The sequence below is a fragment of the Choloepus didactylus genome, chromosome 27 (genome assembly GCF_015220235.1).
Source record: "Choloepus didactylus isolate mChoDid1 chromosome 27, mChoDid1.pri, whole genome shotgun sequence".
NCBI lineage: Eukaryota > Metazoa > Chordata > Mammalia > Pilosa > Megalonychidae > Choloepus > Choloepus didactylus.
The window spans coordinates 14,966,617-14,994,389 of record NC_051333.1 but is presented as its reverse complement, the minus strand read 5'-3'; the positions used below and the strand labels follow the sequence as shown (position 1 = coordinate 14,994,389).

Genomic DNA, 27,773 nt, shown 5'->3' with positions numbered 1-27,773 from the left:
CCCAGAAGCCCCAGGGGAGAGGCTCGTCTCAAGCCTAAAGGCTCCTTCCCGTGCTTTGGTGGTCGTTCAGCCACCCGGGGTGAGTTGGTCAAAGCCAGGGAAGAAGTCGGTTCCAGGTGAGACGGAGCCGTACTCCTGAGGGCGGGGCTGCTGCCAAAGCGAGGAGCCCGGGGCTCAGACAGGGCGTGTCGTGCCCGTAGCCTCAGGCCTGTGCTTGGGTCGTGAGGAGCAGAGGAAGGGGATCTTGTGACAGTGTGTGACAGTGTGTGACGGTGTGTGTGTGAGTGTGTGTGTATGTGAGAGAGACAGTCAGAGAGCGAGCGAGCGAGCGACCGTGCGCCTGGCAGGACCGGAGTGGGCCTCTGTGTTGGTGGGTGCCATTGTGAGGCTGGGATCGATGCCTGGTTCTACGGTGTGTGTCACCCGCTGTTCCTGCTGCTTCCCTCCGCCTTCTTCCCTCACAGCCCTGCGGATCTGCCACGGAAGAATGTCCCCAAGGGTGAAGTGAAATTGAGCCCCAGGATGAAGGTTCCCTGTAAGAAGGCATAGACCTGGGCTTGGATGGGACTTGCAGAGATAGACAGACTCCTGGGATGACATGATGGGAGGGTCCCCACTTGGAGGCGCTTTGGGTGCTGCTGTATTTTTCGCACCTCAGGATTCCCAGACCTCTCATTCTAGGAATGTGCAGGTGAATTCAGAGAGGTTCCAGCCACCCTCTCACATCTGGTTATGTGCATGACGGCAGGACAGATGTGGCCCTTGAGGGGATATTCTTTGTGCACTAAGAAAGGCCTGGTTTTCATTATTTCTTTCTTTCCCAGTCCCACCATTCTCCAAAATAAGAATCAGAAGGAAGAGGGGAGAATTGTTGCACATCTTAAAGTCCAGATCCACCTGTGTTTGTATTTTCTTTTTATTCATAAAATGAATTTTTGTTTTTAGTTACATGGGAACATTTGCTTTACTTTTCTTGAAATGTCCCATGACCTATCATAGGCCTTCCTTCCCAGTGAATGATGGGGTCATGCAAATGAATCTCCCTCCTCACTGGCCTCAGTGCCCCTCTCTTCATTTTTCCAAATCATTCTGCACACTTACTTTTTATAATGTTAGAGAAATACATATCCTGGAGTTTAAAGTTAGTATTTTGTTTTATTGAAATTGATGTTTAAGTGGAATCACACCATCAATCTCCAAATCCTCAGTTTAAAAGTAGGGCAAGGTCAGAAATGCTTTGACTGGTGGTCACGTGCTTTGTGAGGCTTTTAGGAGTGGGAATGTGCATGGAGTGGTAATCTGAGCATGGAAATATTTGTCAACATGGGTTGAGATTTTTCCAGGGAATCCATGAGTTGAGGTTTATGTTTATAAAGAGTGAGCCATAAGAAAACAAGTGCAAATGAAGTAAGACAGTATTTGTAGTGATAAATAATAATACTCAAATTTAAAATTTCACTTGAATCTCATTTACTAGTATTGGGATTTGAAAGACATTAAACAAGGATTATATCCAAAATGATATTTCAATTGATTATTCAGTGGTGAAGTGGAGGGAGAACCAAACACTATTTTGTCTGCTCTGCATGAATTTTCTTATTCTGTCTAAATGTGCTCACTTGGCCTGTGTTCATTCAGAGAAGACTGTAGATAGTGTAAAGGTCTTTTATTGAAGAGAAATGTGTAAGAAGTGGTAGACATTATTTATAACAGTCACACTGATTTCCATCTTGTTCCCATACATGTCAAATCTATTTGTTTCCAACATTCCTAAACATTTATTTTTAAATTGTATGTAGGTTTATTGTAGACTTCTGATTATGAATTGATGCTCACTTTTTGCAAACTTCAGAAAGTTAAAATTATCTTTTGACCCAGAATCACTATTAATATTTTGATGAGGTATATGTAAACAAAATTTTTCTGTGCCCTTGTGTATGTGTGTGTGTGGGGGGGGTGAGTGGTGAGTTCTTTCTGCAGAACAGAATCACACTAATTGGTCATTCAAAGGAGACAGACTATCCCACTCCTAGTTAGAAAAAGTAATTCCACCTAGACATAGGCTTTTTAAGCCTTCATACAGTAGGGAGAAGAGGGAAGTGCCAATGAACCCCTTCTAGTTTGATAAACCTCCCAGGTGTTTACACCTTTTAGGATTATATTAATCAGTTAAGCATACTCATGGCACAATTTATCAAATAAGATGGCCCTTCAGAGTGTGACAACAGTCTGTGTTTTAGTGAAGACATTATAACCACTCCCATCATTTTACATACTTTTTTAATTTGCCTCTCTCGATCTGCAGTTCATGAATGTGTTTGTCCAACAATTAATATGGACCAAAACAATCAGTAAATAATGTCTGAGTATGCTGTCATAACTCTCCATAAGTTTTTAACCTGTTGTCTACTGGTTATTTATGTTTCTAATATTTGGTTATTATAAATAAAATATAAATTATGTGTATACCTTAATGTGCTTTTATAGCTATTTACTAACAAAAAAAATTCCTAAAAGTGTAATTTTAGTCAAATGTCAGGCACAGGGCTTACAGTATGCTGGATCTTGTGATAGTAATTGGGGGAATACAAGAACTAAAAACACTCCTTGACCAAAAGTGGGACGACAAATGAAACAAAGTAAAGTTTCAGTGGCTGAGAGATTTCAAATGGAGGTGCGAGATCATTCTGGAGGTTATTCTTATGCATTATATAGATATCCCTTTTTAGTTTTTAGTGTATTAGAATAGCTAGAAGGAAATACTTGAAACCGTCAAACTGAAACCCAGTAGCCTTGATTCTTGAAGACAATTGTATAACTATATAGCTTATATGGTGTGACTGTGTGATTGTGAAAAGCTTGTGCCTCATACTCCCTTTATCCAGTGTTTGGACAGATGAGTAGAAAAATGGGGACAAAAAAACAAAAGAATAATAGGGGGGATGGGAGGGATGGGATGTTTTGGGTATTCTTTTTTACTTTTATTTTTATTCTTATTTTTATTACTTTTTTGGAGTAATGAAAATGTTCAAAAATTGATTGTGGTGATGAATGCACAACTATATGACGATATTGAGAACTGATTGTACACTGTGGATGATTGTATGGTATGTGACTATATCTCAATACAATTGCAAGGAAAAAAATAACTAAAAACACATAATTCCTACTCTTAAATTACTGTAATCAAGCAAAGAATATAAAATTAGAATAGACCAAGTACAGTCATTAAAGCCACTGGAGAAATTCAAGTCACTCCTTGGGAGTTCATGGCAGGAGATGTCATTATTTCTCTAGCCACTTCTGTCAGGTTTTGGCCAAATTATTCTGAACCCAGGGAACTGTGGAGACAAATGGATTCTGTGCTGTATACCATACCATATATATTGCACTGTCCAATAGAAGTTCTATGATGAAGGACACGTTTTATGTTTACATTCGCCAGTGTGGTAGCTACTAGCCACATGTGGTTACTGAGCGCTTGAAATAAGGCCAATACACCTGAGGAACTACATTTTTAATCTTAATTTTACCTAATTTAAATTTTAATTTAAAAAACCATGTGTGGGAGAGAGAACCTAAGATGGCAGCTAGGTGAGACAGGGCAAAAAAACACCTCCGTGAAAAATACTAAATAAAAAGCAGAAAGTGACCCAGAACACCAGTTCCAGCAATGCACCAGCCAGACAAGGTCTGCTAAATCCACAGGGACCGTGCATTTAGTGAAACTGGGAGTCTGCATTCTGAAACAAGTGAATGAGCTGGCTGAAAGTCCGGTGGCCATGCTGTGGTGTGGGGGAACGGTGGGTTGGTGTTTGGAGATGGACTAGTTCTTTTAAAAAAAATACCCGGGAGCAGCTGCGGATACGACGGGGAGAACCGCGCAGTGAAGCATGGCAGGAGCGGGCTGTGCCAATGCCTCGGTGTCTGGTGTGGAGGATAGTCCTTCCCACACCCACTGCTGATTGTCTCGGGGCCAGGGGAGCAGAGGGGAGCAAAAAGAAAAAAGAAACCGCACCCCTTGCAGCCATCTCCCTGGCGGGCGGGGGACACTCCTGCCCAGGGCCGGACCCACAGCCCAGAGCCGTGCCAAGAAACCCAGTGTGATGGGGAGTCTTTCCCGCAGCACCGCACACACGCCACAATATCGGCCATGAACAGTGGCCTTTAGTGCACCCACAGCTAATTGTCCCGGAGCTGGGAAGGCGTAGCTGTGTGTAAAGGGGGAAATTAACACATCCCATTCAGCCATCTTTACATCAGGCTGGGAATGGCCCCTGGAGGGCCAGTGCACACTTGTGACGTGGCACAACCTTCCCTCAGCAGAGGTCCTGGAAGAGCACGGCTGAGAAGGGGGACCCACTCGGAAATCCCAGGTACCCTACGCCAATACCAAAAACTTGTGGGTCAGCGGCAGAGACGATCTGTGGCAAGACTGAAATGAAGGCTTAGGCTCTTGCAACAGCCGTAAATCTCTGGGAACACCTGAGAGGTTTGATTATTAAAGCTGCCCTGCCTCCCTAACCACCCAGACACACGCCCCATATTCAGGGCGGACAACACCAACAACACACCCAAATTTAGTGCACCAATTGAACCCCATAAGAATCAGATCCCCACACACCACAAAGACAAAGTTTGTGGGGAGAACTGATTTGAGGGGAATAGGTGACTCACGGATGCCATCTGCTGGTTAGTTAGAGAAAATGTATGCCACCAAGCTGTAGTTCTGACAAATTAGAGATCAAGTAAAGCAAATGCCAAGAGGCCAAAAAAAACAGAAAATCGTAAAGCATATGATAAAACCAGATGATATGGAGAACCCAAACCCAGACACCCAAATCAAAAGATCAGAATAGACACAGTACTTGGTGCAATTAATCAAAGAACTAAAGACAGACAGTGAGAGCATGGCACAGGATATAGAGAACATGAAGAATACCCTAGAAAAGCATAAAGAAGACATTGCAAGAGTAAATTAAAAAAATAGAGGATCTTATGGAAATAAAAGAAACTGTTGGCCAAATTAAAAAGACTCTGGATACTCATAATACAAGATTAGAGGAAGCTGAACAATAACTCAGCCTCCTTGAGGACCACAGAATGGAAAATGAAAGAACCAAAGAAAGAATGGGGAAAAAATTGAAATGGATCTCAAGGATATGATAGATAAAATAAAATGTCCAAATTTAAGACTCATTGGTGTCCCAGAAGGAGAAGAGAAGGGTAAACGTCTAGAAAGAGTATTCAAAGAAATTGTTGGGGAAAACTTCCCAAACCTTCTACACAATATAAATACACAAAGCATAAATGCCCAGAGAACTCCAAATAGAGTAAATCCAAATAAACCCACTCCAAGACATATTCTGATCAGACTGTCAAATACTGAAGAGAAGGAGCAAGTTCTGAAAGCAGCAAGAGAAAAGCAATTCACCACATACAAAGAAAACAACATAAGACTAAGTAGTGACTACTCAGCAGCCACCATGGAGGCGAGAAGGCAGTGGCATGACATATTTAAAATTCTGAGAGAGAAAAATTTCCAACCAAGAATACTTTATCTGGCAGAACTCTCCTTCAAATTTGAGGGAGAGCTTAAATTTTTCACGAACAAATGCTGAGGGATTTTGCTAATAAAAGACCTGCCCTACTTCAGATACTAAAGGGAGCCCTACCAACAGAGAAACAAAGAAAGGAGAGAGAGATATAGAGAAGTTTAACAGACATATATAGAACATTACGTCCCGGGTCACCGGGACACACATTCTTCTCTAGTGATCATGGATCTTTCTGCAGAATGGACTGTATGCTGGGACTTAAAACAAGCCTCGATAAATTTAAAAAAAAAAAATGAATTTGTTCAAAGCACATTCTCTGACCACAATGGAATACAAATAGAAGTCAATAACCATCAGAGACTTGGAGAATTCACAAACACCTGGAGGGTAAAAATGAGGGGGAGATCCCTGAGTACCTCTTTGTTGCTCAGATGTGGCCCTCTCTCTCTAACTGAGCCATCTCGACAGGTGAACTTGCTGCCCTCCCCCCTATGTGGGACCCGACTCCCAGGGTTGTAAATCTCCCTGGCAATGCAGAATATGACTCCCGGGGATGAATGTGGACCCGGCTTCGTGGGACTGAGAGTATCTTCTTGACCAAAAGGGGGATGCAAAATGAGATGAAATAGTTTCAGTGGCTGAGAGATTTCGAATGGAGTCGAGAGGTCACTCTGGTGGACATTCTTATGCATTATATAGATAACACCTCTTAGGCTTTAATGTATTGGAATAGCTAGAAGTAAATACCTGAAACTACCAAACTCCAACCCAGCAGTCTGGACTCCTGAAGACAATTATATAATAATGTAGATTACAAGGGGTGACAGTGTGATTGTGAAGACCTTGTGGATCACACCCCCTTTATCTAATGTATGGATGAGTAGAAAAATGGGGATAAAAACTAAAGGACAAATGGGGTGGGATGGGGGGATGATTTGGGTGTTCTTTTTTCACTTTTATTTTTTATTCTTGTTCTGGCTCTTTCTGACATAGGGAAAATGTTCAGAGATAGATTGTGGTAATGAACGCATAACTATGTTATCATACTGTGGACAGTGGATTGTATACCATGGATGATTGTATGGTGTGTGAATGTATTTCAATAAAATTGAATTTAATAATAAAAAAAAATGAGGGGGAGATGAAAACATTCCCGGATAATCAAAAGCTGAGGGACTTCATCACCAGTAGATCAGTCCTATAAGAAATGCTAAAGGGAGTTGCGCAGGCTGAAAGGAAGGGACACTAAACAATTGACTGAAACTACATGAAGAAATAAAGACTTCCAGTAAAGATCACATGGTAAATATAAATACCAATACTACTGTATTTTTGATTTGTAACTCCACTGTTTACTTCCTACAGGATCTAAAATACATAAACTGTAATGATAAATCAGTGGTTTTAGACTCAGTGTAAAATATGTAATTTTTGACAAGAACTACATAAAGGTGGGGGAATGATGGAGTATAGGAACATAGTTTATGTGTCCTATTGAAGTTAAGTTGGTATCAAAGAAAAACAAGATTGTTATAGATTTAAGAGGTTAAATTTAAGCCCCATGGTAAACACAAAGAAAGTATCACAGAATATGACCATAGAGATGAAAAGTAGAGTATGGGTTCCGAGAAGTGGGGGAAGGGGCAATGGGGAGTTAAGAAATGAGTGTAGGGTTTCTGTTTGGGGTGAAGGGAAATTTCTAGTAATGGATCGTGGGAAAGTGATAGCATTGCAACATTCTAAATGTGATTAATCCCACTAACGGAATGCTAGGGAGGGGGTGGAATGGGAAGATTTAGGCTGTATATATGTTTCCACAATTGAAAAAAAAAGTCTAAATAGATGACAAATGCTAAGGATGATCCAGGATGAGATCTGAGGATGGAGGAGAGGAAGCTCAAAGGGACACAGATAGGACATAAGGAAAAAAAAAGGAAATATAGAATGTAAGCTTTGTATCAATGTTGAATTTCTTGAACTTCTTAGCTGCGGTTAATGGAATTGCATAAAAGAATGTTCTTGTTCATGGGAAATGTATATGTGAATTATACTGTTTGTTCAAAGATGTGTGCAGCTTTCTCTCATATGTTCAGAGGACAGAGCAATAGATGATGGATGATAGATAGGAAGGGAGGGAGGGAGGGAGAGAGGGAGGGAAAGAAAATGGTGCTGTGACAGGATGTTAAAGTTGGTGGATCGGGATACTGGGGGAGGGGGGTCGGGGTATGCTGGAGTTCTGTGTATGGGGTTTGTATTGTTTTTGCAACTGTTCCTGTAAGTTTGAAGTTATTTCAAAATAAAATTAAAAAAACAAACAAAAAAACCATATGTGACAAGTGGCTATTGTGTTGGACAGGGAACTTCATACCTTATAGTTTTTATTCCAATGATGCTAGAGCTGGAGTGAGACTATCGGAACAAGATGATTCAGTAGCAGTTTGGAAGTTATCATGGCTGAAAGGACAATTTCAGAGAAAAATAAACTATCAGGAATACGTGTCAGAAATACGTGAAAGGAAGCCTCATTGAGACCAGCCTCATCAAGACCAGTAATGCATTAAATTAATAAACATGGTCATACATTAAAAAAATTTAAAATATATTAGGAGCTAAAGGGAAAAAGTGGCATTCAGTAAAAATACCACAGCTTTGTTTTGATTACCCTGTGTATATTTTAAATTATTTTTAAAAATTGTGGATTATACTTAAGAAAAAATATCAAAACTATATCATGCAAATCAACAGCGTTAACATGTGTATAGAGCTTTCTGGACTTTTTTCACTATTTTAGTATCTGCCCTTCTGCAGTCTGTTTCTTTCATTCATTCATTCTTTATATATGTGTCTGTGTGTTTAACAAATGTAATCATATTATAAAGTATGGTTTTTAACCTGATTTTTCTGTTTATCATATATCCGGAATATTTCCACATCTTTTAAATGTTTTCTACAACTTAGTATGATACTTAATAGGTACTTAATATTCCATTACACAGATGATCTGTAATTTATGCATCCATTCAGCTACTGCTGAATTTAGAGTGCTGAATTCTGCCATCCCTGCTGACTTCTTTACACACATTTACAACCATTTCCTTTGGACAGAGTCCCAGAAGTAGGCTTACATGGTTAAATTCTTTCGCCTACTTCTATGTGCCCTGGTTCAAATTTTCACAAATCTAGAGCATCTACAACATTTCCATTTTCCCATACCAGGCTCATATGAACTATCATCAACCTTTTAAAGCTGCCAGTTAAAAAACTGTAAAATATTTCCTTGTTTTCTTAAGAAGTATCTCCTTACTTGTACTGAAATTTAATAACTTTGATGGATGATATGTTATTTTTTTAATGAATCACCTATACTCAAGTTTCACTCAGAGAAATCCTAGGCTTCAGAGACAAAAGCCAGAGTTGAAAGAGAGGTGATTTTATATTTAGAGAAACATGTATTCAGAACACAACTCTGCCTCTTATTAACTCTGCATTTGGGCAAGGAACTTTACTTTGAGCCTCCATTACATTTCTATTGAATGGCAAAAACTAACTAAATTGCAGGATTAAATATTAATGTGTTAAAGGACCCATTACATAGAAGATTCTAAAAAATATCTACTTTTGTTGTCATCACACAACCATGGGCATGAATTCACCCCTCCCCGTCCTTGATTTAAAAGTTTGGGATATTCATTGACTTCAGGCAGGAAAGCAGCATTAACAATCCTGATTGGGAAAGAGGCTGGTGGGCCGAGAGGATTCTGGGGGCTGTAGTTCCGGGTGGGGTAGGGCTTTCACATGGGTAAGTGCCGTTTTTTAGTGGGAAAGGTTGCCTTCTGTTTTCTGTCTTCATGTCTGTAGAGTCCAGGCACTTGCCCTACTCATTAATGATACTCTATTTTCGATGGGGTGGCTCCTTCTCTGCCCCAGAAGGTGGACATGGGAGGAGGATCTGCTCAGGGCAGGATTCAACAGTTCAGTGTCAGCTGCAGATCAGAAATTGGGGTGTGCCAGACTCCTGCTGAGTGCCTACTGTGGGTTCAGTACAGGAGGCCTGTGTTCTGTATGTACACTTGTATAGCTGATTCCTTATGGCATGAGGAGAGCTTAGCTTTATCCAGACTTCCCCTTGTCTCTCCTGGTTTGTGGGTGGGGCTTGGTGGGGTTGGAAGTAGAAATGAAGAAAAAAAATGGGATCATATAAACAAATTATTTGGGGAGTTCTGAGACACACCTGATGTCAAAACCTCTAGTTCCTCCCTCAGCTCTGGCCTCTCTGGACTCTGCTTCTCCAGTAAAGGAAGCCAAAGGAGGACTGTCAAGTTCTTGCAGTTCTAAAACCATGGCCCATGTGAGTTCATGTTTCTTTTCCTTGAAATAATATGTTCTCGAATTCATGTGATCATTTTTATTATCCTGACACTTCCTTCTTAAGAGAACCCTATTGTTGATCCTGCTCCCCAGTTATTCCCATTCCAGTCTAGTACCCTCCCCCTCTGCCCCTCTTTTCTCTTACTTATGTTCACTGTTGATCATTCACCATTTCCTGTGTGCCCAGCGTCTCTGAGGAGTGTTAATGGAGCAGTGTAAGGTGAGATCCCTCGAGAGAAATCTTCTCTTGTCAGAGTCATCATTCCCTGACATAGAGCTTATGGTCGCAACAGACTTATGGTGAAGCTTTCACCTTTTCCACAGACCTGAGTTTTGCAGATTGATAAGATGAAATTTACTGCTGAGTGTTCTGCATATGATGAGGTCTCATGCCTTGAGAGGCTTATAGCACCCGATTGGAGTGTGATTGGGGCTTGTTTATGGGCTTCAGGGATCTAACCAGGGGGTCCCTGAGAGACAAACAATAGAAGACAGTTCTATTTTGTGGTTGAGGAGGTTCTGCTGTCTCCAGTGACATCACTGTCGTTGTGGATCATCCTGCCTCAGCATCTTCTAGCTGAGAAATAAGGCAAGTGCTTATGAGGGACAGTGGCTGTGGTAGTTAAGAAGATCCTCCAGATCCCTAAGTCGTGGATGAAAATAGACTCCCAGGATTGAGAAAGACCTTAGACATTTTGTCCAACCTAAAGGCCTGAACATTAAAGAAGAATTAGTCTGATATATCCACAAGAGGGATGATAAGCCAGCCAATAAATTAACTGAAGTCTTTGTCATTTGTTACCACAAGGAAAAATGCTTAGGACATAAACTTGCATAATGATAAACCTGAATTTCCATAAAATCACCTAATGTCAATTGTCTTATTTTCTAAGAGAGATTTTTAGAGTAGTTTTGGGGGGGGAAATTCCTTAATTCTCTCTCTCTTTTTTTTATCCCTTGAAGGAAAAAGAGGATGATGGGACTCACGTTTATTCAGAACTTAAAATGCAGGTACATAATAGTGTGCTTACTTATGCTATTTCACTTAATTGGGAAACTCTGATTATTTTATTCATTTCCAAACTCTTGGATAATTATATTACCCCATGATATACAGGACATTTTGATTATATCAACATTATTGTTTAAAAGCATATAGGTACTCTACTTCAGAGATACTGATTCCCTTAGTCTTCCTTACATGTCACAGGTTTGAACCCAACTTATTTGCTTGCTCTGTTGCCTCTTTCCTGCAAAGAAGTTTTCCATCTTGAAAATATGTTTTTAAATAAAAGTTTTATTTCTAATACATGGTTTGTCATTTCAGGTGTCATTGGCATTTGGGGACGTGGCCATAGACCTGTCTCGGGAGGAGTGGGAGTGCCTGGACCCCACTCAGAGGGACTTGTACAGGGAAGTGATGCTGGAGAACTACAGCAACCTGGTCTCGTTGGGTAAAGATATCTGCCCCAAATAATTTACAATCTGTTTTCTGGAATTTCAGCTTTCTCCACTGTTGAATTTCAGTTTTGAGAAGCCAGCTGAATTTCTACCCTCCTGTTCTAAAGAAATGGTTTGAACATTGTTGGGTTGGAAGTGGACCCCTGCGTTAAGCACTTTCATCTTCCCCCTCCTCCAGTGACCTTCTCTCCTCCCTCTGGCCCTTCCTATAATTGCCTGTTTTTCTAAATAACTCCCAAATTCGAATTCTGTGACATTTTCAGAGAAACTGGACTTCATATGTCGTGTATGTCTCAAATTCCTGTAGTTACTCTATATTCATTTCCGGCCTACCCGCAAGGAGAACAGCTAGTCTCAGGGCTCTGGTTTTCTTTGATTATCAAAAGGACCTCTACCGTTTCTGGTAGTGGTAAATTCGGCTAACAGTTATTCATTTAAAGCTCAAGCAAACACATCCCATCCTAAAAGAGACAAACTCTCTCTAATCTGCTTTGTGATTGTAAGTTATAAAACATGAATTTTGCATTTTCCATTGAAGTAATAACTGAAAAAGAACCTGGAAGTGTTTTAGGAAACTTGTTATTCTTCTGTTAGCAAGATAATAACACAACAACAAAAATAATTCTTTGGACTAGGCATTCTATTAAGCCTTTTACATATGTTAATTCATTTAATCCTTTACAGCTCTATGAAGTAAATGATATTAGACTCATTTTGCATTTGATAAAAGTGCAGCACATTGAGGGTAAATAACTTTTCAAGGTTGTGCAGTTGATAGGTGGGAGAGAGGATTGAACCCCGGCCATGTGTTTCCAGAGTCTGTGCTCTCAGCCTTTCTCTGTACTGTGTTTAAAAGCAGAGCAGACCTTTTCCCTCTTCTATGTGGTCCCTTTAGTGCTAAGATCATGGGAATGTCCTATGGTCTTAATATCAATGTTCTTCAATGGCCATTTTCTTCTTTGGTCTGAAGGTTTTATCCAGTACCATTTTGACCTGCAGTTTATTATAAATGTAGCTAAGTCTGAATGAAGTCATTTTGAACATACATTATTTATTTTTTATTCCTATATCACATGGCATTTCTTTTCTCCTGAGCAGGATGTTGTATTCCTAAGCCAGATTTGATTATCTTATTGGAGCAAGAGAAAGAACCCTGGATGGTAGTGAGGGAAGGGACAAGAAGATGGTACACAGGTAAGTGATGGCAACTCAGTCAGGGGAAGCCGCCACAGGTATAGTCCACTGGATCATGGAGCCCCTGACATGTTTGGAAATCTCTCTTCATTTTTCGTGGAGAAAATGGGAAGACATTAAGGTCCTTTCAACATGAGCTACCAGAGGAGCTTCATCTTTACCCCCATTTGTCATGCTCCTTGTTTCTCTTCTCACTTGTTTTTCTCTCATTTTAAAGAAGAGCTGCTTTCGTTCTTCCCCATTGATATCCATTTTACCCATATTTCCAGGAATTTTTTACATTTAGTCTTGTATTTATTTCTCTATTGCCTAAAATTATTATTTTTATAATTTTTATTGTGGTAGCATATATACATCATGAAATTTCACATCTGAATCTCTTCCAAGTATACAATTCAGTGGTATTCGTTTCATTCACAATGTTGTGCTACCATCACCACCACCCATTACCAAAACTCTTCCATCACCCCAAGCAGAAAGGCTGTACTAATCAAACATTAACTCCCATTCCCTACTCTCCTACCCTTGGTAACCTGTCTGTGTGAATCTGCATATAATAGTTGTGGGTGGAATCATACCATATTTATTCTTCTGTGCCTGACTTATTTCACTCAACATGATGCTTTCAAGGTTTATCCATTTAGTGGCATGTATCAGGGCTTCATTCCTTTTTATGGCCAAGTAATATTCCATTGTATGTATATACCACATTTTGTTTATCCATTCATCTTCTGATGGACATTTGGGTTGCTTCCACCTTTTGATTTTTGTGGATAATGCTGCTGTGAACATTGGTGTATAAATATCTGTCTGAATTCTGCTTTCAGAATTGTTTAGGGTATATACTTAGAAATGGGATTGCTGGGTCATATAGTAGTTCAATTGTTTAATTTTTTGAGGAACTGCCAAATGTTTTTTCATAATGCTGCACCATTTACATTCCCACCAACAATGTACAAGGGTTTCTATTTCTATTTCTCTGCATCCTTGTCAGACTTACTATTTTCCTTTTTTTCTTCCACCAATTAATTGCCATTCTTGTGGGTGTAGGGTCGTATCTCCTTGTGGGTTTGATTTGCATTTCCCTGTTGGTTAATGACATTGAGCATCTTCTTATGTGTTTATTGGCCATTTGTATATCTTCTTTAGAGAAATGTCTATTGAAGTCCTTTGCCCATTTTTAAATTTGTTGTTGAGTTGTAGGAGTTCTTTATCTATTTTGGATATTAAAACCTTATCAGATATATGGTTTCCAAATATTTCCCCCATTCTGTTCATTGTGATTTCACTTTCTTGATAATGTCCTTAGATGCAGAAAAGTTTTTAATTTTGATGAAATTTTATATGAGTCTTAAACTTAGGTAGTGTTAATCCTCTGTAACTGTTCTTTTTCACAGTTGTTTTAGCTAATCTTTCGCATTTCCATATAAATCTTGAAATCAGCTTATCAGTTTCTACAGAAAAGCCTGCTGGGGTTTGGATTGGGATTGCATGAAATATATAGATCGATTTGGGGAGAAATGACACCTTAATATTGAGTCTTATGATCCTTGCATATGGTATTCTTTAATGTAGATAATTTTTACTTTCTTGAAGCAGTGTTTTATAGTTTTAAATATACACACTTTGCACATCTTTTGTCAGATTTATTTCTAAGTATTTCATATTTTTATGCTGTTATAAATTGTTAATTTTTTTTATTGAGATTGTTCACATACCATACAACTATCCAAAGATCCAAAGTGTACAATCAGTTGCCCCTGGCACCATCATACAGCTGTGTATCCATCACCACAATTAATTTTTTTTCAATTTTTAGAGCATTTTCATTACTCCAGAAAAGAAATGAAGACAAAAAAAGAAAACTCAAATCCTCCCATACCCCTAACAACCCCCCTCCATTATTGCTTCATAGTTTTGGTATAGTACATTTGTTACTATTGATGAAAGAATGTTAAAATACTACTAACTGTAGTATATAGTTTGCAATAGGTATATATTTTTTCCTATATGCCTCTCTATTATTAACTTCTAGTTATAGCGTCATACATTTGTTCTAGTTCGTGAGAGAGATTTCTAAATTATGTTACTTTTTAATTTCAATCTTTACTTTCAATTTCTAATTGTTCTTTGCTAGTATATAGAAATACAAATGATTTTGTATATTGATATTTTGTATATTTGATTTGTATATTGACCCTGTATCCTGAAACCTTGTTAAATTTATTCAAATAGCATTTTTATAGATTCCAGCAAATTTTCTACATTGGTGATTATGTTGTCTGTGAATAAGAACAGTTTTACTTCTTCCCTTCCAATCTGGAATCCTCTTTATTTCTTCTTCTTGTGTTATTACACTGGCTAGGTTTCGTATTTAAGTTTCATATTTTTTTCTTGAGGGAGCTTGGGTAGTGCAATATTGAATAGAAGTGATAAGAAAAGACACCCTTGTCTTTTTCTTGATCTTAGAGAGAAGACATTTGATTTTCCATCATTAAGTATGAGGTTAGCTGCAGGCTTTCCTTAGATATCCTTTATCAGTTTGAAGACATTCTCATCTCTTCTTAGTTCTCTGAGAATTCTTGTCAGGAATGGATGTTGGATTTTGTCAAATGCTGTTCTGTATCTACTGAAATGATCATCTTGTTTTTCTTTTTAGTTTAATATGATGAATTACATCGATTTTTGAATGTTAAGTCAATCTGGCATTCCTGGGATAAACCACTTGGTCATAATGTTTTATCCTTTTCATATATCGTTGGATTCAGTTGACTAAAACTTTTTTAGAAGTTTTTCATCCATGTTTATGACGATGTTGATCTGTAATTTTCTTTTCTCATATTTTGGCATCAGAGTAAGGCTGACATCATAGGATGTGTTGAGAAGTATTCTATCCTCTTCAACATTCTGGAAGAGTTTGTGTACAATTGGTATTATTTTCTTTGTGGGAAGGTTTTTAACTGCAAATTCAATTTATTTAATGGATATATGGCTATTTAGGTTACGTATTTTTTCTTGAGTGAGCTTGGGTTGTTTGTGTCTTTCAAGAGATTTTCCATTTCATCTAAGTTGTTAAATTTATTGTCATAAAGTTGTTCAAATTATTCTTTTATTCTCCTGGAGGCATTTAGTGCCTCAATTTTCCCTATCGGCCCTGCTCTAACAGCATTCTATAAATTTTGATATGTTGTATTTTCATTTTCCTTCACTTCAAAATAACTTCTAAGTTCCATTTTGATTTCTTTCACCCATAGATTATACGGAAGCGCATTATTTAGTTTCCAAATATCTGGAGATTTTCCAGTTTCTCTCTGTTATTGATTTCTACTTTAATTATATTGTGTTCAAAGAATATATTTATATAACTCAAACGGTTTTAATTTACTGAGTCTTGCTTTATGGCAATAAATATGATTTCCCTTGGTAAATGTCTCATGTGCACTTGAAAAGAATGTATACTCTGCAGTTTTGGGGTAGAGTGTCCAATAAATGTCAATTAAGTCAAGTTGGTTGATAATATTGATCGTCTTTTATATCCTTATTGCTTTTCTGTTTACTTGTTTTTATCAATTCCTGGAATAGGGGCATTGATATCTCTAACTATAATTGTAAACTTGTCTGTTTCTCCTTGCAATAGTATCAGTTTTGTTTAAAGGATTTTGAAGCTCCTTTTTAGGTGCATAAACATTTAGAATTGTTTTTTTCTCTTGTTGATTGTCTCCTGTATCATCGTGTTCTCTGGGATAAGTGCCCGAGAGTACAATTGCCTGATTGAATGCTAGTTGCTAGTTTCCTTTTTAAAGAAACTACCAAACAAATAAGAAAAACAAATATCCTAAAGTAACTAATTGCTTCCAATATGCTCCTACCATACCCCAAGAAAATTAACGAATCATAGTCATTCCTGAGCATTCCCATATCATTAAGATTTACCCTCAATATCTTATCTGTTTTTTCATTCCTTTGTTTTGTTTTGTTCGAAATGCTTTTTTTTAAATTTTTTGATAAATAAAATAAAATAAAATAAAAAGAAAGAAACTGCCAAACTGTTTTCCAGAGTGGTGTACCATTTTATATTCCCCCAGCAATCTATGAGAGCTGCATCCGTGTCAGCATCTGGTCTTGTCACAATTTATTTTAGCCATTCCATAATGATATTTCATTGTAGTTTTAATTTCCATTTCCCTAATGGCTAATGATGTTGAAAATATTTTCATGTGCTTACTTACCATCTGCGTATCCTCTTTGGTGAAATGTCTCTTCATGTCTTTTGCTCATTTTTAAATTGGATTATTTGTTTTTCTATTGTTGAGTTTTGAGAGTTCTTTATACATTCTAGATACTAGTCCTTTGTGGGATATGTGGTTTGCAAGTATTTTCTCCTAGACTGTAGCTTATCTTGACATATTCTTAACAGTGTCTTTATTGGAACAAAAGCTTTTAATTTCAGTGAAGTCCAGTTTATCAGTTTTTTCTTTGAGACTGTGCTTTTGGTGTCAAGTTGAACACTTCTTTGCCTAGTCCTAGATCCTGAAGATTTTTTCTTATGATTTTTCTAAAAGTTTTATAGTTTTATATTTTACATTTAAGTCTGTTATCCATTTGGAGTTTATTTTTGTATAAGGTATGAGACTTAGGTTGAGGTTTGTGTTTTTGCCTGTGGATGTACAATTGCTCCTGCACCATTTGTTGAAAAGGCTGTCTTTCCCTCATTGAATTGCTCTTGCACCTTTGTCAAAAATAAGTTGCGCATATTTGTGTGGGTGTATTTCGATACACTGTTCTGTTCCACTGACCTATTTGCCCTTCCCTCTGCCAATACCCAGTCTTCATTTCTGTAGCAAGACTTAAAATAAGGCAGACTGATTCCTCTGTTATTCTTTTTCAAAATTGTTTTAGCTATTCTTGTTTCTTTATCTTTTCCAATAAGTTTTAGAATCATCTTGTCTATGTCTACAATGAATCTTGCTAGGATTTTGATAGGAATCACGTTAAACATGTATGTCAATTTGGGGAGAACTGATATCTTTACAATGGTGAATCTTCCAATCCATGAACACAGTCCATTTATTTAGATCTTCTTTGATTTCTTTTGTCAGTGTTATTTAGTTTTTAGCATATAAGTCTTGTATATGTTTTCTTAGATTTACACCTAAGTTTCCATTTTTCTTGAGTGATTGTAAATATTAATTTCAGGGTCCATGTGTTCATTGCTAATATATAAAAATACAATTGATTTGTTTATGTTTATCTTATATCTTGCAACTTTGCTGAACTCATTAATTCTAGGAGTTCTTGGTGGATTCCTTGGGATTTTCCATGCAGACAATAATTTCATCTGCAAATAGAGGCAGTTTGATTTCTTCCTTTCTAATATATATGCCTTTTGTTTCTTTCCTTGCTTTATTGGATTGGCTAGAACTTTCAACACTATGTTGACTAAGAGTGGTGAGACCAGACATCCTTGCCTTGTTATTCATCTTAGGGGGAAAAACATTTAATCTTTCACCATTAAGTATAATGTTAGTTGTAGGGTTTTTTTTTTTTTTAATAGATTTGCATTATAAATTGGGAAAGCTCTTTTGTATTCCTGTTTTTCTGAGAGTTTTAATCATGAATGGGTATTGAGTTTTTTCTGCATCAATTGATATGATCATGTGATTTTTCTTCTGCAGCCTGTTAATATGGTTGGTTATAGTGATTTATATTCAAATATTGAACTAGCCTGTGTTTTGGTTTGCTAATGCTGCCGTTATGCGAAATATCAGAAATGGATTGGCTTTTATGAGGGGGGAGTTGGCTACAAATTTACCATCGGAAGGCCATGAAGATGTCCAAATTAAGGCATCAGCACAACTATACCTTCACTGAAGAAAGGCCAGTGGCTTCCGGAAAATCTCTGTTAGCTGGGAAGTCATGTGGTTGGCGTCTGCTGATCCCGGATTGTGTTCCATCTCCTGTCTCAGCTCCTGTGCTTTCTTCAAAATGTTGCTCTTGGGACATTTTGTCCTCTCTTAGCTTCTCTGGAGCAAACATAGCATCCCCAAAGTATCAGCGGCCGTCTCCAAAATGTTTCTCTTAGCTGCTCTGAGGTCCTTCTGTTTGTGAGCTTTTTATATAGGACTCAAGTGATTAAATCAAGACCCACTCTGAATGGGCAGGGTCCATATCTCCATGGAAATAATCCAATCAAAGGTATTACCCACAGTTGGGTGGGTCACATCTCCACAGAAACAACCTAATCCAAAGATTCCAACCCAATCAACAGTAATACATCTGTCCCCACAAGATTGCATTTAAGATCCTGGTGTTTGGGGAGACATAATACATCCAAAGTGGCACACTTTGGCATCCTTGGAATAACCATTTATTCATGTGTATAATTCTTTTTATATACTGCTAAATTCTATTTGCTAATGTTTTAAGAATTTTTGCATCTATATTCATGAAGGAAATTGACCTCTGATTTTGTTTTTCTGTACTTTGATTTTGGTATCAGGACAATACTGGCTTCACAGAATGAGTTGAGAAGTATTTCCTCTTCTGTCTCCTGGAAGAGTTTGTTTTGAATTGACATTAATTCTTTAAATATTTGGTAGAATTCTCCAGTGAAACCATCTCTGTCTGGATATTTCCTTTTGGGAGTTTTAAGTTATAAATTCAATTTTACTAATAATTTTAGAGCTGTATTAGTCAGGGTTCTCTAGGGAAAATGAACTGACAGGAGATATATGTAAATATTATGATTTATTATAGGAATTAGCTCACATGCCCATGGGATTGGCAAGTCCAGATTCTGTAGGACAGGTTGCCAGTTGGGAACTCTGATGAAGGTTTTGATGAATTCTCCAGGAGAAGCTGGCTGGCTAAAGCAGAGACAGAAATTCTTCTTTCTGACTGCTGAAATCATCAGTTATCCCTTTAAGGCTTTCAACTGATTGAGTGAGATTCTGTCATTGCTGAAGGCAGTCTACTTTGTTAATTATAGATGTACTCATCCATAGATGCAATCAACTGACTACTCATTAAAATCCACAAAATACCCCCACAGTAAAAATCAGACCAGTGCTTGCTTGACCAAACAACTGGATACCATGATCTAGCTAAGTTGACACATGAAGTTAACCATCACAAGAGCCAATTTATCTATTTGATATATACATATTTGATATAAAGTACAGAGAACAAAAATAATTTGAAAATTAAATGTAATTTCATCACCAGTCATTCATAGCATACCACTATAATATTTAATGCATATCCATATATGTGTATGTATACACATATGTATACATATACACACATCACATACATATATAATATATATTATTGATTATTTTAGAAAGTGAGATTCTAATATACTTTATTTGCATTCATTCATTTTTATTTTATATAATAAGCATTTAAGTCTATGTTTTTGTTTCTGAGACCATAGTTAATACACATACATTATCATTGTTTTCAGTATTGTTTTCAATATTGTTTTATCATTGTTTTCAAAATAAACTTTGCAGTTTCAGCATTTATTTTGTCATTAACCAAATAGTTATCTAGCTAAAGTTTTTACATTTGTAGATGGAAGAACTTGTTGGTGTTCTGATATTGTCATTATTTCTACTTTATTGTACTGTGGTCAGATAATGTTATTTTTCTTACTTCAACATTTTTAATCATTTTTTAGTGTTTTAATATTTCTTCTAGTTTTTAAAACATTTTTATAGTTACAGAAAAATTCCTCTTACCCTCAACTCATGTCTGCTTCATTCAGCACATTAGACTTTCTCCAGGCTTTTTCACCATCTGTATTACCTTTCTCAAGCTTACATCCAGCATGTCCTTCATAAAAGAGTCCCTGGCATTCTAGTTTCTTAGACCCTTTCTCCATAATATTTCATTACTTATCTTCTCCAACATCCTTAAGTTTCTTTGCTCAGAATTTCAGAAAACTTTCAATATAATATATAATTGTTACAGTGCCTGAAAATTGAAACACATTTTGGCCTTGGCTCTAAGAGAATGCAAAGTAGAATGTGGGAAAGGGTTAGAAGAAACACAACAAATTGAGCATCTGTGGAATGAATGAGAAATAGTAAAATCAGCTGATGCTTGGTAAATAAAATATCTCAGCACCTTGGTTGGTACAGGGAAAGCCAGCAATGGCTGTGCACAGGAGGGAATGTAGACGGTGGTGGAGATACCTAATGTTCAAGGTAATGGTAGGTAATTGAAGAATGATGGGCTATAAAGATGATTTTTTTTCCATTTATACTTTTCATTGAGCAAGTTTGGATGTACATGTGTTCCCTTTTGTAAAGGAAGTAATGTAGGAAAGGTTATATTTAATCACTGTAGTAAAATGAGAGAGATTGAAATCAGGGAGATATATTCAATAACTGTGGCATAATTTAGGGAAATTAATTTATTATATTCAGCTGACTTCCTTAGTGACTTGTTTGTAATATCTCCTTTTATTCTTATCCTAATTACCTTTTCAAATACAGTGGCTTATTTGTTCTACAATTATTTAACAAGTATTATGTGTTAGAAGCTTGTCAATCAATGGCAGGAATTGAAATACGGATTGTGCTTATACTTGTGGAATTTTAGTCATAAGAAAATACACAGAAAAAAATGATATAATTAATGAATATATAATTGAGGAAAACCACAGAACTAGGTTCACAGAACCGGAACATAGAACAAAGAACATTGACTGACTTAGATGTAGTCAGCAGGGACAGCCTTTTTGAGGAAGTAACATTTAGCCTGAGACCTGAAAGGTGAGAAGGAGCCAGTCACACAAAGTACCAAAGTCAAAGTATTAGGATTCCTGGGAGTGGAAGCAGCCTGTAAAAAGCCCTGAGATATAAGAAAGGTTGTAGCATATTATAGGACCTGGAAGGATTTTTATCCATGGTGATGTGTTTGGATTTTATTCTAAGGGTAAAGAGAAACATTTGGGAAAAGAACTAGGTACAGATTCTCAAAGTGATCTGCCTCAAAATCATCTGATCAAAAAGATTAAAAATGTTTATGTCCAGAAAATGAAATTCAGATTTCAGTGTTCATAAATAGAGTTATGATAACACAGCTACACTCATTCATTTATGTATTGCTTATGGCTACTTTTTTGCTACAACAGCAGAGGTGAGTAATTGTGACAGAAATCATGTGCCTTGTAAAGCCTGTAGCTTTTACTAGCTGACAATTTACAAAACAAGTTTGCCGACCCGGCTCTAAGCCTTTCACTTCTAATTTCTACTATAAGAATATAATACCCTTTCCATCCCACCAATTTTCAGCATTTGTTGCTTTCTTGCTTTTTTTATTTCAGATTTGGAGTCCAGTTATGTCACTAAGAAGTTATTTCCAGAAAATGATATTTATGAAATATATTTATCTCAATGGCATAAAGTGGAAAAAAGTAAAACTAAAGCCTACATCCATGAGGATACCATTTTCAGAAATGGTTTGCAGTGCAAATGTGAATTTGAGAGACAAGAGGGACAGCAAATGGGATGCATTAATCAAATGATAATCAGAAAACATATATCTCTTCCTCTACATCAGAAAATTCATAATAGAGAGAAGTCATATGAATGTAAGGAATGTAAGAAAGCCTTTAGACAACAGTCATACCTTATTCAACATCTGAGAATTCATACTGGTGAGAGGCCCTATGAATGTAAGGTATGTGGGAAAGCCTTTTGTCGTGTGGGAGACCTTAGAGTACATCAGACAATTCATGCTGGGGAGAGACCCTTTGAATGTAAGGAATGTGGGAAGGCCTTTAGACTTCATTATCACCTTACTGAGCATCAGAGAATCCATTCTGGTCTGAAACCCTACGAGTGTAAGGAATGTGGGAAGGCCTTTAGTCGTGTTAGAGACCTGAGAGTACATCAGACAATTCATGCTGGGGAGAGACCCTTTGGATGTAAAGAATGTGGGAAGGCCTTTAGACTTCATTATCAACTTACTGAACATCAGAGAATTCATACTGGTGAGAGACCTTATGAATGTAAGGTTTGTGGAAAGACTTTTAGAGTGCAACGACATATTAGTCAACATCAGAAAATTCATACTGGTGTAAAACCCTATAAATGTAATGAATGTGGAAAGGCCTTTAGTCATGGTTCTTACCTTGTTCAACATCAGAAAATCCATACTGGTGAGAAACCCTTTGAATGTAAAGAATGCAATAAATCCTTTAGTTTTCATGCAGAACTTACTCGACATCATAGAATTCATACTGGTGAGAAGCCTTATGAGTGTAAGGAATGTGGAAAAGCCTTTCGTCTTCAAACAGAACTTACTCGGCATCACAGAATTCATACTGGTGAGAAACCCTATGAGTGTAAGGAATGTGGGAAGGCCTTCATTTGTGGCTATCAACTTACTTTACATCTGAGAACTCACACTGGTGAGATTCCCTATGGATGTAAGGAATGTGGGAAGACCTTTAGTAGTCGCTATCATCTTATTCAACATCACAGAATTCATACTGGTGAGAAACCTTATGGATGTAAAGAATGTGGAAAAGCCTTTCGTCTTCAAGCAGAACTTACTCGACATCACAGAATTCATACTTATGAGAAACCCTATGAGTGTAAGGAATGTGGAAAGGCCTTTATTCGTAGCAATCAACTTAATTCACACCAGCGAATTCACACCAGTGAGAATACCTATGAATGTAAGGAATGTGGGAAGATTTTTAGTCGTCGCTATAATCTTACTCAACATAATAAAATCCATACTGGTGAGAAACCATATAAATGTAAAGAATGTGGGAAGGCCTTTCGCTTTCAAACAGAACTTACTCAACATTACAGAATTCATACTGGTGAAAAACCCTATAAATGTAAGGAATGTGGGAAAGCCTTTATCCGTAGCAATCATCTTACACAACATCACAGAACTCATACTGGTGAAAAGCCCTATGAATGTAAGGAATGTGGAAAAACCTTTAGTCGTCACTATCATCTTACTCAGCATTACAGAATTCATACTGGTGAGAAACCCTATATATGTAAAGAATGTGGAAATGCCTTTATTTGTAGTTATCAACTTACCTTACATCAGAGAATTCACACTGGTGAGATTCCATATGAATGTAAGGAATGTGGAAAGACCTTTAGTCGTCGGTATCACCTTACTCAACATTTTAGACTTCATACTGGTGAGAAACCCTATGGATGTAAAGAATGTGGAAATGCCTTTCGTCTTCAAGCTGAACTTACTCGACATCACACAATTCATACTGGCGAGAAACCCTACAAATGTAAAGAATGTGGAAAGGCCTTTAGTGTTAATTCAGAACTTACTCGACATCACAGAATTCATACTGGTGAGAAACCCTATAAATGTAGAGAATGTGGAAAAGCCTTTATTCGTAGTGATCAACTTACTTTGCATCAGAGAAATCATATTAGTGAGGAAACCCTATGAATGTAAGGTGATGCAATGCCTTTAGAAAAAGAGTCATACCTTTTACAACAGCAGAGAATTCATAATTTAAAGTATTATTGGGGAACATGAGAAAATGCATACTAGATTATATGTGTGGGGATCCTTTTGCTTCATGCTAACACCTTAATAGAAATGATTTTATCCTACATATGTTAATTTAAAAAGTTTAAAAACTAAAGCTTCACCTCGTCCTGGTTAAACTTCAGCAGACTGATACTGGTACAGTGCATCTCAAACTATCCAAAGTGAAGAATCTTTTTCCAATTTGTTGTTGACCAAAAAGAATAAAAATGGGCTACCAGAAAATGAAATAGAAAGAAAAACAGACTACAAAATAAAAGCCCCAGTTTTTTATTAATGGGTTTAATAGACAAAGTTAACCCTGTGAAATTGCATAAAGGTTTCCAATTCTTCTTGGTGTCTGTATTTAAGACATTGCAGACCAGTAGCAAACAATTTGTGGACCAGCATACAATTTATATAGCGCTGTACCAGGAAATTACTCTGCTGATGTATTGAATGTGGGAAAGAGCTTAGCCATGGCACATCCTTGGAATCTCACAATTCCACCTTTGCCTATATGGTATTTGACAAAACACTTTTTCCCTCTGTGCCTCGGTTTTAAAATGATGAAAATATTACTTAATAGTATTTTTGAGGATTAAATGTTAATAAAAAATAAAACCTTTAGAAGAGTATTTGGCACACAACATGTGCCCAACAAATGTTCTTATTTTTGTTAGGGATATTATTAGAAAATTCATGTAAGAGGAAGACCCAATGGGAGTAAGGAATTTGTAAAAGCCTTCCATTATCATTCACTCTATTTAAATTCAATTAATTAGTCGTGAATAAAATTCGTTAAAATATAGTAAGCTTCCATTGATGAAATCAGAGTTCATCTCTAAAAATCAATGCAAGGAAGAAATCTTTGGATTTAATGAGTGTGAAGATTATGCGAGTAAAGCTTTTGAAGAGCCAGGGAGAGTTGTGACCCAAAAAGTCATGACCCAAAAAGCGGATATATTACAGTCTGCTTTTTCTGCCCACAATTCATGATAAATTAAAAACTAACAATCGAAAGACCATTTGAAAAAAGTTAAAAGACTAATACAATGAACACTGGTATGCCACCTCCAGATTCAGAAGTTGTTAATTGTCATATTTGGTTTACTTATATATAATTACATATATTTAGCTATAGTTTTGAGTATAAATTGTATAGATCATGACATTTCACCCTTCTGTATATAAACATGCATCTCCCAAGAATAAAGGATGCCTTCTATTTAATCACTATATAACTTCTTACCTAAAGAGATTAACAATAATTCCAGTCCGTATTTATATTTTCTCAATTGTGTGCAGAAAACTTTTCATAGATTATTATTTTTAAATTCAGGGACCAAAAGAAGTTCATGGATTCTATTTAGTTATGCGTTACTAGTCTTTAATAAGAACAACTTATTCTTTAATACCTAACTTTATTGTGGTGTTGACTTTTTGGAGAGTTCAGGACAGTTGTTTTGTAGAAGGTCATGTTCTGGATTTTTCTTTGTTTTCTCAAAGTACTTTTTAATGTGCTCCTTTATGCCCAGTATTTCACAGTAACTGGAAGTTAGGATTAGAGATCCAATTAGGTTCAGATTACTTATTTTTAACAAGAATACTTAATAGGTGACATTTTGTATTTCATTTTGTAGCCCATCATGGTGGCATACAATATCATGCCACTGTATATTATCTGACATTAGATCACTTGGTGTGGCAGAATGTATTGTCCAAAAATGACCGCACCAAAATATCCCATCCCACATGTTAACATTACAGTGTGATTTTGAATCAGGGGAGGCAAGTCTATGACTATGGCAAAAGTGGCATTATATGACTTCCAAGATGAAGTCACAAAAGGCAATACGGCTTCTGCCTAGACTACTTGGGATGCTTTCCCTTGAAACCCAAGCACCATGCTATAAACAAACCAAGTAGTCTCATGGAAAGGCCAAGTAAAGGTGTCCTGGCTACAGCACTAGCTGAAGTCCAGGTAAGAGCCAGCATCAACCACCAAATATGTAGTGTGTGAGCCTCCAGGTTGTTCTAACCCCCAGCCTTCCAGCCATGATGCCAAGACAAGAGAAGCTCTCCCCCACAAGCCTGTCCAAATTGCAGATTCATGAGTAAAGCAAATACTATCGTTTTAAGCCACTAAGTTTTGAGATGGTTTGTTGCACAGCAATAGATAACTGGAATGTGGTAATCATCATGTTTCTCTTTTGTAAAGCTAAGTGTTTTTTTTCAATTTAATAAGTAATCTATGGGGTGATATTTTGGCAACTCCACTTGGAAATTTAAAATCACCAATAATATAACTACACTAGATTTAAGAGAAAATTAAAATGTAAAGTACAATAAAAAATGAATGATAATGAGATCTTAAATATCAGAAGATGAGGATGTGGCCAAAATATTACTCAATGAAAAATCAATACCTATTAATGTATTCAGCACAAATATGAAAGTCAGCACTTTGTCTCTCCTCCTAACCATGCTATCCCATCCCTAATGCTGAGTATCATAGCAAGCACTTAATAAAACTGTTAAAAGAGTGAATAAACATTCGACTCAAAACACTAGGGGGAAAATAAGCCAACAAAAGAAAGGAATGAGGACAATTAAAAGTAGCAATTAATGAGTTAACAATAAAATAGATCTATTCAGGATTTGTGAAAAAAAATACTTGATTTTGGTATCTCTGACTAAGGAATAAAGGTAATTACAGCATTGTGAATAAGAATGGGATGTAACCACAGATATGAAGTTTTTTTTAATTATAAGGCAATATTCTATAAACAAATTTATTCCCATATATTTAAAAATCTAGGGAGAATGAATTATTTATTAGAAAATATAATTTATTGAAATATGTATTTTATAAATTTTGATAAATTATATTTATATAATTTAAGTAGACAAATAAAGGGGTAAAGTGAAAATTTAGCCCAAGAGCTCCCTTTTCATAAGAATACTTAGTATTTGATAGTGTATTGAAGAGAGCTCTTAAAAGACAAAACTGTAGGTGAGTTTTATTATGAAGGTAAATACAGAAATTCTAAATAATCAGCATACATCATCCAAGAGTTTATTAAAATAATTATGCAAAAGAAATTACTTACCTGGACTATGAGGGACTGATCTGTTCTATTTTAATTATTTATCCAGATTAATGATGGAAAAGGAGAACTTTTGTAGCCCAAGTATCTTCAAGATCCATTTTTCTTAATTTTTCGTAGCTTGAAATAGCTAAAGTATGGTCTAAACTGGATATTGACAATTTCCCCAATGCTTATCAGTACAATTTTTCACATTTTAACACCTTTGAAATCAAGATGTATCTTGCAGTTGATGACACCTTACAATACTTTTAACCAGGTGGCAGTCATCAAGTAGTTTTGTGAAAAGCCTTCCTGGTAAGAATAAAAAAGCACCAGCAACAAAATATGTAGATTTAATGACATGTGGGGGTTTGCTTGTGGATATATACACTTGCACAATTGTAATTCATTCCTTTTTTTCTTTAAGTATCACCTTCCCCCAATCTAGAATGACAGTTCCATCCCAAAGCATGCATTATTAAACAAAATATCTGTGATCTCATTGAGATCATCCATTAGGATCTGCAAATCCAGGTCCATTTTATACAGATAAGGCAGCCATACCATGTCT

The 27,773-nt window shown here is 36.7% G+C and overlaps 1 protein-coding gene across 1 annotated transcript; it reads left to right on the top strand.

The window, feature by feature from the left end:
- Positions 1 to 25,343, top strand: ZNF546 (zinc finger protein 546). Its single transcript, XM_037819706.1, is given in 7 exon segments — positions 1 to 79; positions 9,821 to 9,906; positions 10,890 to 10,937; positions 11,254 to 11,380; positions 12,486 to 12,581; positions 21,916 to 23,921; positions 23,923 to 25,343. Coding segments are annotated over 6 exon segments (2,418 nt in total). The 5' UTR covers positions 1 to 79; positions 9,821 to 9,897; the 3' UTR covers positions 24,055 to 25,343.
- Positions 25,344 to 27,773: the final 2,430 nt, after the last annotated feature.